The 13,520-nt window shown below is 41.4% G+C and overlaps 1 protein-coding gene and 1 pseudogene across 3 annotated transcripts in view; one reads left to right on the top strand and one right to left on the bottom strand.

The window, feature by feature from the left end:
* Positions 1 to 5,533, bottom strand: part of Ercc6 (ERCC excision repair 6, chromatin remodeling factor) — a 78,897-nt gene extending 73,364 nt beyond the window's left edge. Inside the window, exons 1-3 of one of the 3 annotated variants that reach the window (XM_047553334.1) lie at positions 5,428 to 5,533; positions 4,602 to 4,693; positions 36 to 471 (exon numbers count right to left, since the gene is read on the bottom strand). In XM_047553334.1, the coding sequence (XP_047409290.1) occupies positions 36 to 471; positions 4,602 to 4,683 (518 nt within the window). In that variant the 5' untranslated portion in view covers positions 4,684 to 4,693; positions 5,428 to 5,533. Of the gene's footprint in view, positions 1 to 35; positions 472 to 4,601; positions 4,694 to 5,049; positions 5,167 to 5,427 lie in introns of those variants that run through there. The other 2 variants (XM_047553335.1, XM_047553336.1) reach the window with 2 other exon arrangements.
* A 7,010-nt stretch (positions 5,534 to 12,543) lies between these two features.
* LOC124985681 (B-cell CLL/lymphoma 7 protein family member A-like) lies at positions 12,544 to 13,187 on the top strand (annotated as a pseudogene).
* Positions 13,188 to 13,520: the final 333 nt, after the last annotated feature.

Raw genomic sequence — 13,520 nt, forward strand, 5'->3', positions numbered from 1 at the left:
AAAACAAAATGAAAAAAGAAATGGGCCACACTCACGTGAGGTCATCCAGGACTGAATGATATTCCTTCTCAGCATCTATGAGCTGTGCTACACGGTTGGCCTCAAGGATTGCACTATCTACCTGCTGAAGCACACCCTGCTCCAGCACAGCCTGGTCATAGACATCAACACCCAGGCCCTGAAGTTCCAGAGCCTGTGCACTGGGCTCCACCGCCGGGATCTGATGCCTGTCAATGTGCAGCAGGCCTGGACCTCTCCTTGCAGCTGCCGATGTACAGCCCTCAGTAGAAGTAGAGGGCCCATAGTCGGAAGAAGGAGAAGGGAGGTGCTCCTCCTTCTCTGCATCCCCACCATTTTTCTGTTCAGTTGGTGATTCTTCATTAGTACTAATGTGCTGTCTTTGTAAACAGTCTTGCTCTTGAGTTTGACTTGAGTGAGAGACTGCTTCATTTGGCATCCTCCACAGACTATCTAAAAGGATAGAAAAAATATGATGAGCCACTTGATCATACAGAATTGATCACTATATCATTTCTTAAACATTGTTATAATTAACACACTGATTTCTTAAAGTATCAAGTAATAACCTTTCATATGAATTTAAGTTTCTAAGTAATAATTTCCCAAAATGGTACCAATTACATATTTCTGATAATAAATAAGAAAAATTAACCAAAAGCAAAAAAATTCAGTATTATCAACAAGAATACCTGGGGAGCCAGCTGCGAATGCCAGCAACACAGTCCTGAGAGACACTGTGAACTCCCAACAGCTGAAGTGGTTTGGTTGCTTTCTTTCCTGTTAACATTTTCATTGTGCTATGGCACAAATTATTTATATTAGAGTAGCAAAATCAACTGTAATTTATTGGATCAGTGATGTAAGGAGAGAACTTCTATATCAATCTGACAATAGAAATTTTTAGGCTAAACATCTATCCAGTACACAGAAGCTTTCAACAAATGAGACTCTCAGAGAGATTAATTAAAATATTCTCAAAGATTACTCCATTTCATCAAACAATATAATTTCTCATCTATCAGTTTGGTAGGCATGGCACTATCCAATATAAACAAGGAGGAGGACCCACCTTCAACCACTGTGGGAATATAAATTAGCATATCTATCAGAATTTTTTATGCATATGACATTTACCTAGTTTTAGGTATTTATTCCAGAGAAATACAGAACACCAAATGACTCAATTGTTCATTCTCATGATGATGTGGCTGACTGGGAGCTGTAGCTCACTGCTGCTGCCTAGTTTCATGAGAAGGATCATACTGCACAGGAAATGAGCAAAATTAAACTGAATGCATGTTACTTTCATACCATTAAAAACGTTTAAAAAATGTTAAGTTCTAAGTCAGAGACTATCTCTACTTATACACTAGTACAAGGATGCTTACTATAGCATGTTTTAATAGTTTAAGGTATCCATTAGGTATTTTCTGTGGCACTGATAAAAAACCATGAGTGCATTTATGTTGAAAGACACATGGGCATCTGTGTGTATGGAATACACACAAAGATCAGAAAAGATGCATACTAAACCTGCAATAGTTGGAGGAGGAAGTGAAGGAAACAGAAAGAAATAAAGGGGAGTGCCTACATTTTATTCACATACTTGGGGACTGCTTGAAAGAGAATATATTCACTATTACTTGTGTAACATCTAACAAATAAATTAAAAAGCAGCAAAATCATCAAGAAACAGACTTGATTTTAACTATGAATAAATTAACGTTTTCTGAAACTTTACTTTTATGAAATGATCACAAATTCCTCCCACCCCACCTACTCATTCCTCACTGAATAAAACAATTCCAAAGACCAAGCACTAAGATACAATGTTGCCATGAATTTAGCATCATCAGCCCTCAAGTGGCTTACTTCATACTAGAGAAGAAGCATGCCAGTAACAACACAGTAAAGCAGGTCAATTACTGGCCACATGAACTCACAAGAGGGAAAAACACTTTGTGTTTGGGGCTCAAGAAACATTATGGATAAGCTAAGATCTGAAGCCCTGGCCAATGGTCTAACACAGAGGAGGTGTTCAATATCTGCTGAAAGGAAGTAAGGTTCAGATAGGTCTAAAGTATAAAGTTTGGTCTGGGTAACCAATCAATTCAGTCACACACACACACACAAGAGACTCTCAGAGAGGAAGCAGAGGGGAAAAGCAGGGGCTAGGGGGAGCTGGCAAGGAGCTCAGAAATCACCAATATTGTTGCAGAATGCTGTCAGGATACAAATCTGAGCTCAAGGGAAAGGTCTGGAAAAAATAAGGACACACCAGCACAGCAAGTTGCCCCAGAGTTTCCAAGCCTCTAGCAAGTACCAAAGATCATCATTCTGGAGGGTAAAAAGAGGCTAACACTGAAACAGTTAAAAGTTGCTGAGCACTTTGAGGCCTTCTGATTATCTTCAGGAGAAAGGTTCAGCTTGTTCTCCCTTTCCAACAGAAGGGGCAGGATTCTTGTTCAGAGTCTTTGTAAGAGTTTCTGAACAAGAAACACTTCTATTTTCATTTTTCTTATCTGCATGCATGCAAGAGTTTTTTTGGGTTTTGTCTGTCTGTTTGTTTGTTTGTTTCCTAGTCCTTGGGATTGAACTCAGGGTCTCATGCATGTTAGGCAAGTGCCATACCACTGAGCTTCAACCCAGCCCAGATTCATTTTTAAGTTAAAAAAAAAGGTCATTTCAACCATAAATATTAATAGTATTGTAATGCAAAGACAAGGTTAAAAATAAATTTGGGGAAACAACTAATAATTTTTAAAAGGATAGGAGGAATCATTAAAAGTGGAAAATGACAGGGCACATTCACATAAGGAAATCAAGAAAGGGTCTGGTGTATTTGGACATGATTGGGTCACTGGGTATCTAGTAAAAGAAGTTTCTAACAGAATGAATCAAACATTACCCTATGTAAATTTATGATTACACAAATGGTATGCCTTTACGCCATGTACAAACAGAGAAACAACATGTATCCCATTTGTGTACAATAATAAAAATAAATAAATAAATAAAATTAAAAAAAAAAAGAAGTTTCGATGGAACAGTGGGGACAAAACCCAGACTGTAGTGGGCTGTGAAGTCAGCAGAAGATAAGGTACACTATAAGGGAGTGGACTATCCCTTTAAGAAGGTTGGCTGTGGAAAGGAAATAGGAGTGACAAAGTAATAAGAGATCTGTTGGGAAGTGGGAAGAGAAAAATGAAGGCAAGAAAAAAACAGAAAATTTAATCATTGGAGGGGATATAGAGATGACCTAAACAAATTGTGCAGCAGTAGTAGGTCCACAGTGCAAAGGAACAGAGAGCAAGATACCACTTTCTCTGATTCTGGCAAAAGGGTAATTCCTGATGCACCTATATTTACAGATGCAGAGAGAAGCTAAAGTGAACCACAGAGAAAATATCCCATCAGATGGGATATCTGGGCATTTCCTGAGTCAGGTGACAAAGTTGGGATGGGGGCTGGAAAACAACACAACTCTGGAACAATCTCTATTTGAAAACAAAAGAGGGCTGATGCAGAATGAATACTGAGAGTATCTGCTTTGGCCTCCCAAAACCATGGATTGCCAACACTCCCTAACACTGTAAAATTTCCACCTCTAGCAATGAGCAGACCCTTGGGGTAAATTTCACTACAGGAGATTTTCAGAGTAGTAGTAGTAGAACAAAAGGTTCCTGAAGTTGATGCTGAGAAAAGCAGGTGAAACTACTGAGGTTGGGGACCACATTTTTTTTTAAAAAAAAGAAAAAAGCCAAAAAGGGATTTGATTGGAAATAGGATAGAGGTGGAGAACCCACCTAGCATCTGGTCATGGTAGGAAACCAGAAGGCTTTCATCGGAAGGTTAAAAAAAAGTCAGGCAGAGTGGCACATGACTAATCTGACTCGGGAGGCTTCAACAGGAGGATCACCAAGTTCATGGCCAGCTTCAACAACTTAGCAAGACTCTGTTTCTCAAGGAAATAAAAAATAAAAAAGGACTGGGGAGATAACTTAGTGGTAAAGCACCCCTGGGTTAAATCCCCAATACGCCCTCCCCGCAAAAAAGGAAAGTTAGAGTTTCAGAAGTGAAATAAATCATATGTTCAACAAATAGCTGAGAGTCAATTATATCAAACAATGTACCAGGCAAACTAATTTCTGTCCAGACAGAGTTTAGTCTCTTGGGGAAGGGTAGATATCTTTAAAATTATATATACATAGACACAGGGATATACAAATGCACTTATGGTAACTACCATAAGAGAATACGGAACTCTTAAGGAAAAAAATAAGAGAAACCTAATTGACATTGTAGAGGTAGGAGTAATGTCAATGAGGCCTATCTGATAAAGCCAGTATCTGAAAGATGAACAGAATTTAATGAGGCCAAAAGTAGAGTGACAACATATGTAACTGCTAAGCTGGAAAGAGATGGTGAATTTGGGAAAGTGGAAGAAGACTAAAACAGTGAGTGTTTTTTTATTTCTGACTTTGAGTTAAAGAGAGATTATTAGGACTCCGTTCATTGTGTAAATTTTACAGTATATTTTCTAATACACTGCAAGCCTTAATTATCTAGGAAAACATTACCTTCACTGTCCTTTCCCTTGAGTACTGGAGTTTCTGTGGCCAAGGGTGAGCTGAATCCTGGTAGGAAGGGTTGTTTGTACATACGCACAATTCTGTGAAGAGGTAAGCAAGAAGAGTCAGGTCACACAAGGTCTGGGAAAGCTGAGGGTGGACTTTACTCCAAGGGCAATGGAATGACTTTGAAGAGTTCTAAGCAGTGATGATGGTGTGACCCAATTTAAAAACCAGTTAGGCTACTGTAGTGATAATGGATTGGAGAAAGTGCAGTAAGATACTGAGACATGGTCAGGAAAAATGACGACAGCTTGGAACAGAGTGACAGCAGTGAAGATGGTCGCTGTGAAGAAAAGCAGGTTACAGAATATACAAGCAGACAGCTCAACCCTACTTCGCCTACTTCAACTTGAGTATATCAATGTAAAAGACTCCGGACATGTGTCACACCGACCTCTCTCTAGTATTTTAAGAGAGATCAAACAGGGCGCGGCAGGACCTGCGCGCCGGACCTCAAAAGAATTCGGTGAAGTAGATGCTTGGTCGCTGGCCCGCCGGGCCGGGAGCCAAGACCTGTGAACCGGACACCGGCTACTCCCTCTACGCCCCCGAACAGGGCAACACCAGAAGAGCGAGCGCCGCTGCGTCACTTCCGGTCGCAGGTGAGCCTACCATAAGCGCGCGCCCGGCCAGAGGACCGGTTCGCGGCCGCGCGTACCCTTAGGTTCCATCACGGCAGCCAGAAGCCAAAGGCGCGGGGACACGGCCGCCGGAAAAGCCCAAGCCAGGACCATACACCCGCCACCCGACATCGAGCCTGTTCACCACTCACCACAGAGCCGCGCAGCTGCCCACACGTAACGCTACAAGCCGCTGCCACCGTACCGTGGAACACGAACCAATCAGCCGCAACGCATGCGCCCTCCGTCCACCATAAGCCCCGCCCCCAACATCGCTGCGAGGGCGACGGCGCATGCGTGGGCCTGCCAATTTGTTTCGGAAGCAAGGGCTGGGCCACATGGTTTGAAGAATGCGGGCAGTCTGGTCTTACTGCCTCGGGGCAGTGTTGTATTACTATCACCTCGGCCCCTGGCTTGAGACCAGCTCTTCACCTCTGATTTAAAACACACACACACACTAGTAAAGCGGTTAAAGAATTTTAAAATGTTTCTAAGGGAGAGAGGGGTGTGTGATTGGCCATTTAAATGTAAATACTACCACTTAACCATGAACCCTAAAAAGAAAGTACGCTGGGGGAAGCAAGTCAGCTCCAATTGAGTGCTTCATCCGTAAGTTGCCCTAGACAATGGGGTTGTTACCTCTCTTGTCGTCTGACACCTCTGACTTCCTAAAGAATAGGGAGAAGTCTTATCTTTCTTCTCCCCTATGCCCTAAGGCACTGGGCAGTGTATGCACCCATAGTGGACCTGCATAAATGTCTTAACTACTTTAGGTCAGTCATTCTGTATCTATCTGTCTTTAGAGCTTAGTGGTAGGGAAGATTTCGAACCAGGCAATAACTTTAGCTTGGAGCATTTGAGGAAACAAGTTGACCACAGGAGCCTTGAGGACTGCAAGTTCCAGGCCAGCCTCTGCAACTTAGCCAGACCTTGTCTCAAAATAAAATATAAAAGGATGGGGGTGTAGGTTAATCTCCAGAACACTAAAAGAAAGAAAGAAAAGAAATAAGATATTCACTCATAGGTACAGAACAAAAGAAGGAAGCCAAGCTTCCCCCAAGGAAAGAAATGGTGGGTATACCAAACCAGAACTTCTCAACTCAGGAATGCCAGCACTGGAAGAGGGGCCAGCAGCAAAAGTTCTCTGGGAGCAAAGGTGAATATCAAAAGGAGTTTTGGAGTCTGATTAAGGGAGTGTATGTTCCTCCTTTTGAAGCCTGAAATCTGACAATGGAAGGGGATTTAATAATGCTCAGTAATACCATCATATTATTTCTGTTAGTGTCAGACATCCACTGTGGTCATCCCACATGAAAATGTAATGTATTTTAAAAAGGAAAATTCTAGTGGTCTCTTAAGTAAAATGTTGAGAGGGGCTGTGTACATAGCTCAGGGGTAGAGGCAGTGATTACCATGCAGGAGACCTTAGATTCAATCCCCAACACCACCACTCCAAATTGAGTATAGGCATTTGGTAGATATTAATTTTGATGCTTGAAAGTGAAATCTGAGTTCTTACCTAGCAGTTCCCAACAATTTTGAGAATGAGATTCCCCATTTAACATGGACTATTTTGAGAAATCTATGTATCAATCAGAAGAAACAAATGGTACACACAAATGGGGCAGTTGAGAGTTAATAAATTTTACAAAAATATGGGCATGGCTTAGGAAAACAGGACGGCTCAGCACATAACCTTGGGCTAGTAAGAGCCAGGAGCTCTGCCCACCTGTTATGAACTAAATTGTGTCCCCCCCTGAATTCATATGTTAAAATCCTAACCCCCAGCACCTTAGTCTGTTTTGGGATATAGGGTTAATAAAGAGGAGATTAAGTTAAATAAGGTCGTTAGGTTAGGTTCTAATCCATTGTGATTGCTGCCCTTATAAGAAATTTAAACACAGACCCATGCACAGAGGAAAGACCATGTAAGGATATAGAGAGAAGGTAGTCATCTACAAGACAAGGTTAGTGGTCTCAGAAAAAAAACAACTCTGCCAACAAGTTACTATCAGACTTGCAGTCTGCCCTATTATGAGAAAGTAAATTTCTGTTGTTTAAATCAGCCAGATTTTAATACTTTGTTAGCGCAACCATAGCAAACAGGCCTGGAGGAACAGTGAGAGGACCCAGGCAGAAGGAAATAGCAGAATGGAGAAGATCTCTTGGAATAAATACAGAATGACCTCAATTTCCTCTATTGTTTCATCTGCTGGTGTCTCCCAAAGCCAACTGAAAGCCAGAGGACCAAAGAGCCTATGGATGCCTGACTTTACAGTTCAGCCTCCAGGGCACAGAATAAGGTGGAGAAAAATGAAAAGTGATCCTGGAGCATCAAACAGAAACTATGTATCATTCCCCACATAATTGCAATTATCCTTTTAGTATCTTCTTACTTAATAAGCTGAATAACATTCACTGTTAATTCAGTAAAGATTTTTAAATGGATTAATATTTAGTTAATTAAAGGATCTACATAGTTTGTCTAAGCCAAGTATCTTCTGCCCTCCCCACCCTGAGAATAGTGCTAAGGTCCCATGAGCTGTGATAAATCAGATTTGATTATTTCTATGCCCACCTGAATGCCAAGGACAACTCTTCACTCACACCTTCCCTGGCAAGGTCTCTTGATGGTTTCTGGAGTTCCCTGGGTGCCTCTGGCCTGTGTACCTGCTCAGGCCTCCTTCGCTGCCATCTGCTGTTTGTTCTCACATCTTGGGAATGATGTCTGCTCCCAGTGCCCACCACTTAGTGAAGTACCATCATGTGGGAACCACAAAAGCTCTGCCAAAACCACTCCTACTTGCCACTCTTTGAGGTCTTAATTGAACCTGTCTCCAGACTGATGGGGAATAGACTCTCCAACTCTGTTGCTATCATCTGAGCCTCACAGTAGCTCTGCTTGTATCCCTAGTCCCACAGGTCCACACACCTCTAGCAGCATACATGAGGATATGTTGTCCCCAAGGAGAGCACTGCACAGTGCAGGTACTATGTCACTGCATTCTTCAACCTAGTTTCTTCCCTAAGCACACTCACATTCCCACACACATTGAGCACAGTTGATTCTATCTTCAGCACTCCCCACAATAACATGCCAATGGAGCCAAGGAGACTGAGCCCAGAATTTCATCAGTTGTGTCTGACTTCCATTTTGAGTCTCAAGGAGGGAATTCTTATATGGTTTGGAAGTTAGCAACACTTACCTGTGTGAATCATTTTTTATTCAGTTTTTAAACTTTGCTGACTGGTTGTATTGGCAGGTGTCTTATTCCCTTGAAGAACTGTCTAGATGGTTGACGGAACTGCAGTGCCCTTAGGAATCCTTGAGATGACTAAAAAGAGTTCATGACTCAGAACCAGGATGCCCAGGGTTAAAGATGGAAAAGAAACAGTGTGCCAAGGATCAAAATGGGATAAGCCAGGAAAAAAAAAAAAAGTGTCCAAGAACCTGAAGTTTGTCCAAAACTCTTTAATAAGACACCAGAAACTTTTAGAGGGAAATATTTAGAGAATTCTTTCAGTTGACAGCAGCTTCCAGATACTAATTCTCTCTTCTGCTTAATCTGTCAAAAACCACAACATGGGAGAATATATTTTCTCCAGTCTACAATCATCATTAAAGAGATAAGTAGTTAAGACCAAGCTGCAAACAGCTCAAGCTAAAGCTTACCAATAGGATATATGAATATGGAAATTCTGTTGTCAGCACCACCAACTCTGAAATAATATAGATAAGATATAAGAAGTGGTGGGATATTTAGTGTCAAGTTTGTGATAAGCATTTATGCACTTAAAAACCTGGATGTCAACTAAGTCCTCTATTTTTTCCTACCTATATCCAATTAGTTCCACAAGTTGCAACAGTTGTGCCTCCTCTGTAGCTTACAAACCTATCCCATCTTCTCCATTTCCTCTGGTTGCCTTGTCCACTGCAGCCAACCTTCTAACCCAAGTCTTGTTGCCTCCCCATTTATTCACACATAGTTGCCAGCCCTCTGTGTGCTTGTCCTTCCTCTACCTCAGATTCATCCCCTGAAGGATAAAATTCAAATTATTTAACATGTAATCCAAGCCCCTTTTTTCTTCTGAGCCATCTATTTTTTCTGCATCATTTCTTTCCCTCAGTTCTGGGGTTTCTGTGCTCAAAATTTAGGGAACTACTCACTATCGTCCCTTTCAGGGTGTGCTGCAGTCAGCTTCTAATGCTAGCAAGCCTACTGTGCACATGTCTTCTTAACTGTTTTAGCTCAGGATGCCATAACAAAACTTCATAGATTGGCTGGCTTAGTCAACAATTTATTTTCTCACATTTCCAGAGTCTGGGAAGCCAAAGATTAAGGTGCAGGCAGATTTGGTTCCTGGCGAGGGCTCTCGCCAGGGGTAGAAGTAGCTACCTTCTAATGTGTACTTTCCTGGCAGAGAGGAAGAAAGCTCTCAGGTCTCTACCACTTCTTAAAAAGTATCCACCCTATTGGATTAGGATCCTACCCTGATGATCTCAACTATGGATGATTTGTATTACTTTTCTAATAGCCCTGTCTCTAAATACAGTCACATTCGAGATTAGGGCTTCAACATATGAATTTTGGGGCACACAACTCCATCCACAGTAGTGCTCTATCTTTGGTGACCTCATATTGGTAGTTTGAAATTGGCCATGGTGAATATATTCACATCACAGAAATGGACAGACTCTATAAACCATCACTTTGGGAGTTGGACCAATTGTAATGTTTTCCCAGCATACCTCTACTTGTTACTCTCAGGTTTCTGTTATTTTGCATGTAGGTCCTTCTGCTTGGAATTCTCTCACCATTCCATACTCAAACCAAAGTTTCTCTTTTCTGAAGTTTCTTCCACATACCCACAAATCATCTCCCTTATTTCATTTATTGCTTTGAACTTTAATGTATTTTATTTATCACTTATTGGACTTTACTCTGGGCTGTGCTTTGTATTGAGTTCTTTACAAGTTTTAACTCATTTAAATGTAATCAAAATTGTTCTTGTGCCTTTACTTTATGTCTAGTGTCCTGTGTAAGAGACTTCCTCATGCCCTATAGAGTAGAAGGGCTAAGTTGACTGTTACTTTTTAAACCTTTGGGGTAATGGAAATGCCAATTTGTTCCCCCTCCCCATATATATGAAAAAAATAGTTAAAAAAAGAGTAGATATATTAGAAATTCAATAAAAACTGTAAAAATAATTTAAAATAGTGGTGAAGCATGTCATTTAGAGTTATGTTGGCAACCATTGGAAAAACCAATGTTCAATAAATGAGCAAATGATTTTAAAAGCATTTATAAAACCATATGATTGCATTGAAAATATATCTGTATATTTGTGTGTGTGTGTGCATTTGGTTGAGGTTGGGTGGGGTGATGAACAGTCCCCTTAGTTCGATGTCACACCTCTATCATTGGTGTTCCATGCCTTTCTTGCTCCTTATCTTGTTGTTTCATATTCTTAGTCTGTTTTGTGTTACTACAACAAATACCCAAGGTAGAGTACTTATAAAGAAAAGAGGTTTATTTAGCTCACAGTTTAGAGGCTAAAATGTTGACATTCCATGACCACATCTGGTGGCCTCTGGTGAGGCTATGTGGCTTCCATCCCACAAGACCACAAGACTTCTGTGGGAGGGAATTCTGAGGGTGGTACACTCATGACTTAACTACCCACACTAGGCCACACCTCCTGATACAGCAACATTGAGGAATTTAACCTAAACATGAATTTTGGTGGGGACAACCCACATCCAAATCATAGCGCATATTATTGTTCGAGTTTTTGTTTTCTCCAACTTCTTCTCAAACTACACCCTGACTGATTTTGGGCATTGCTTTTTTCCCTAATCTTTTAGGGTCTTTTTAGTAATCTCCAGTAAATACCTTAATTTCCAAAGCTGATTCAAAAAAAAAGAGAAGATAAGCAGAGCTCTGTTCAAACTTTGAAAGGTGGAAAGTTAATTTCAGTGTTCCCTGATTTTAACACACTCTGCTATCTCAATGTAATTTTATTATCAGTAACCATCATTGTGACTAACATGAATTATGTATTAAGGAGATTTTGAAAATGAAATTGCAATGATTCTAAGTACATCAATGGGAACTGATGTGAACTGAGTTTGAACATAAAGAAGACTGCATCAATAGTTAAAAAATATTCTGAGGGTATGGACATGTTTACAGGATATCTAATTTGGAGAGTAATAGAATCACGTTCGTTTTGTAATTGTCAAATCAGTGTAGCTCCCTCCGATCAGACTACCTTCAGGGAATGGATTCAACAAGCAACCACCAGTGGAACTAGAGCACCAACTAATAGGTGTGTGGGCATTTTCCATTTCAACAAATTCATTTTATTGGGTGACTATTATGAAGGAGGTGCTCTGCTGAGTGTAGGGAGTACAGAGGTGAATGGTTCCTGCACTCTTGGAACCTGAATTCTAGCACAGAGAGAAAAAGAATGCATTAGGCAAATGAAAATATAAAATGATAAGTACTATTAAGGAACTTGAAATATGATAACAGAGTAACTGGGCTATCTTTTAGTGGATGTATTAGTTTTGTGCTGCTGTAACAGAATTCCTGAGACTGGGTAATTTATTTAAAAATACAGATTTATTTCTTATAGGTCTGGTGACTGGGAAGAGGACTGCATGTAGTAAAGGTCTTCATTATGCGTCCTCCATGACAAGGTAGAAGGACAAGAGAGCACAGAGAACAAGAGGGGTTGAACTTGCTTCTGTAACAAACTCAATCTCATGGTAACGACATTACCATTCATGAGGGCAAAGTCCTAAGACCTAATCACCTCCTAGAGACCCCATCTCTTAATACCATGGCATTAGGATTAAATTTCTAACACATGAACTTTGGACACATTCAGACTACTGCAGTGAGTATGAAGTGGTATCTGAATAGGAGACATTTCTGTTGCAATCTAAATTACAGGAAAAAGATAGCTATGAGAGCATCAGGCAGAAGAGGATTCTCACAAGGTACAGTAATGCAAAGACGGTAAAACAAGCACACATTAGCATGTTTAAAGACTAGAAATTGGGCACTGGGCCCTGGGCATGCAGCAGCATCAGACTTCGTGTGTGTGTGTGTGTGTGTGTGTGTGTGTGTGTGTGAGAGAGAGAGAGAGAGAGAGAGAGAGAGAGAGAGAGAGCACAGAAGGGCAGACTCAAGTGTGGCCACCTCGGAGCACAAGCAGGACCCAGCGGGCATGCTCTCCCAGCCTCTCTCCCCACCAGAACCATGTTGAGCAGGTCAGTTTGAGCAGAGACCAGGAGCCAGGCCAAAGATGATATCAAGAGGATCAGGGTGACTATCGAGAGAGTGCACAAACGGGAGACGTGGATGACTGTATGTAACACGTTCCTATGAATCTACAATTGGGCCCCTGTGACAGAGCCAAAGGTCAACGACAAAAACAAGAATAAGAAAAAAGGCAAAGACCAGAAGTGTGACTCTGAGGCCACCACTCCAGAGAACAACCCCTCCCCTGGAATGATGGACATGAATGACCATAACAGCAACCAGAGCTCCATAGCAGACGCCTCCCTAACCAAACAGGAGAACAGCAGCAACTCCAGCCCTGCTCCAATACCCAACTCAGCCCTGCCCAACCATAGCACAGAACCAAAGTGCACGAGGTGCAGGCTGACAGGAAGGAGGGAGCACCGGGGGCTGAAGACGCTTCTGATGAGCAGAAGTCCCAGTCTTCGATGGAAAACTCAATAAACAATTCAGAGAAAATAGAACAGCAGCCACCTGCAGAGTCAGAGCTGGCTGCAGAGATGTCCACAATCTCTCAGGATTTGGAAGGAGTGCCATCCTCTAAAAAGATGAAACTGTACACTTCTCAACAGAACCTGAAAGAGATGTGTACACCGAACTAAATCCTCTGGTCAGTGTTCCTTGGCAGGTGCATCAGCAGGTTTAATCTAGTAAAGCTCAGCCCCAGTGATTTCTCTAGGGTACAAACAGGACTACTAACATTTCAAGTTTACCAAGTGTAAATCCAAACAGCAAAATGTCTCCTGGGAGGTGGAGTCAACCACTCACAAGGGTCCACACTGGGAAGCCAAGATTACATTTGTGTTGCTGCTGTTTTCCCCACTTTTTTTTATTTAACAATATAAACTATTTGAGGGTGGTACCCATCAGAAATTCACTTTTTGTCAGGGGCTTTTCACTGTTCTACCAATTACTTCCCCCACTTTTTTTTCCCC

Source organism: Sciurus carolinensis, chromosome 5, assembly GCF_902686445.1.
Source record: "Sciurus carolinensis chromosome 5, mSciCar1.2, whole genome shotgun sequence".
In the NCBI taxonomy this organism is placed as follows: Eukaryota; Metazoa; Chordata; class Mammalia; order Rodentia; family Sciuridae; genus Sciurus; species Sciurus carolinensis.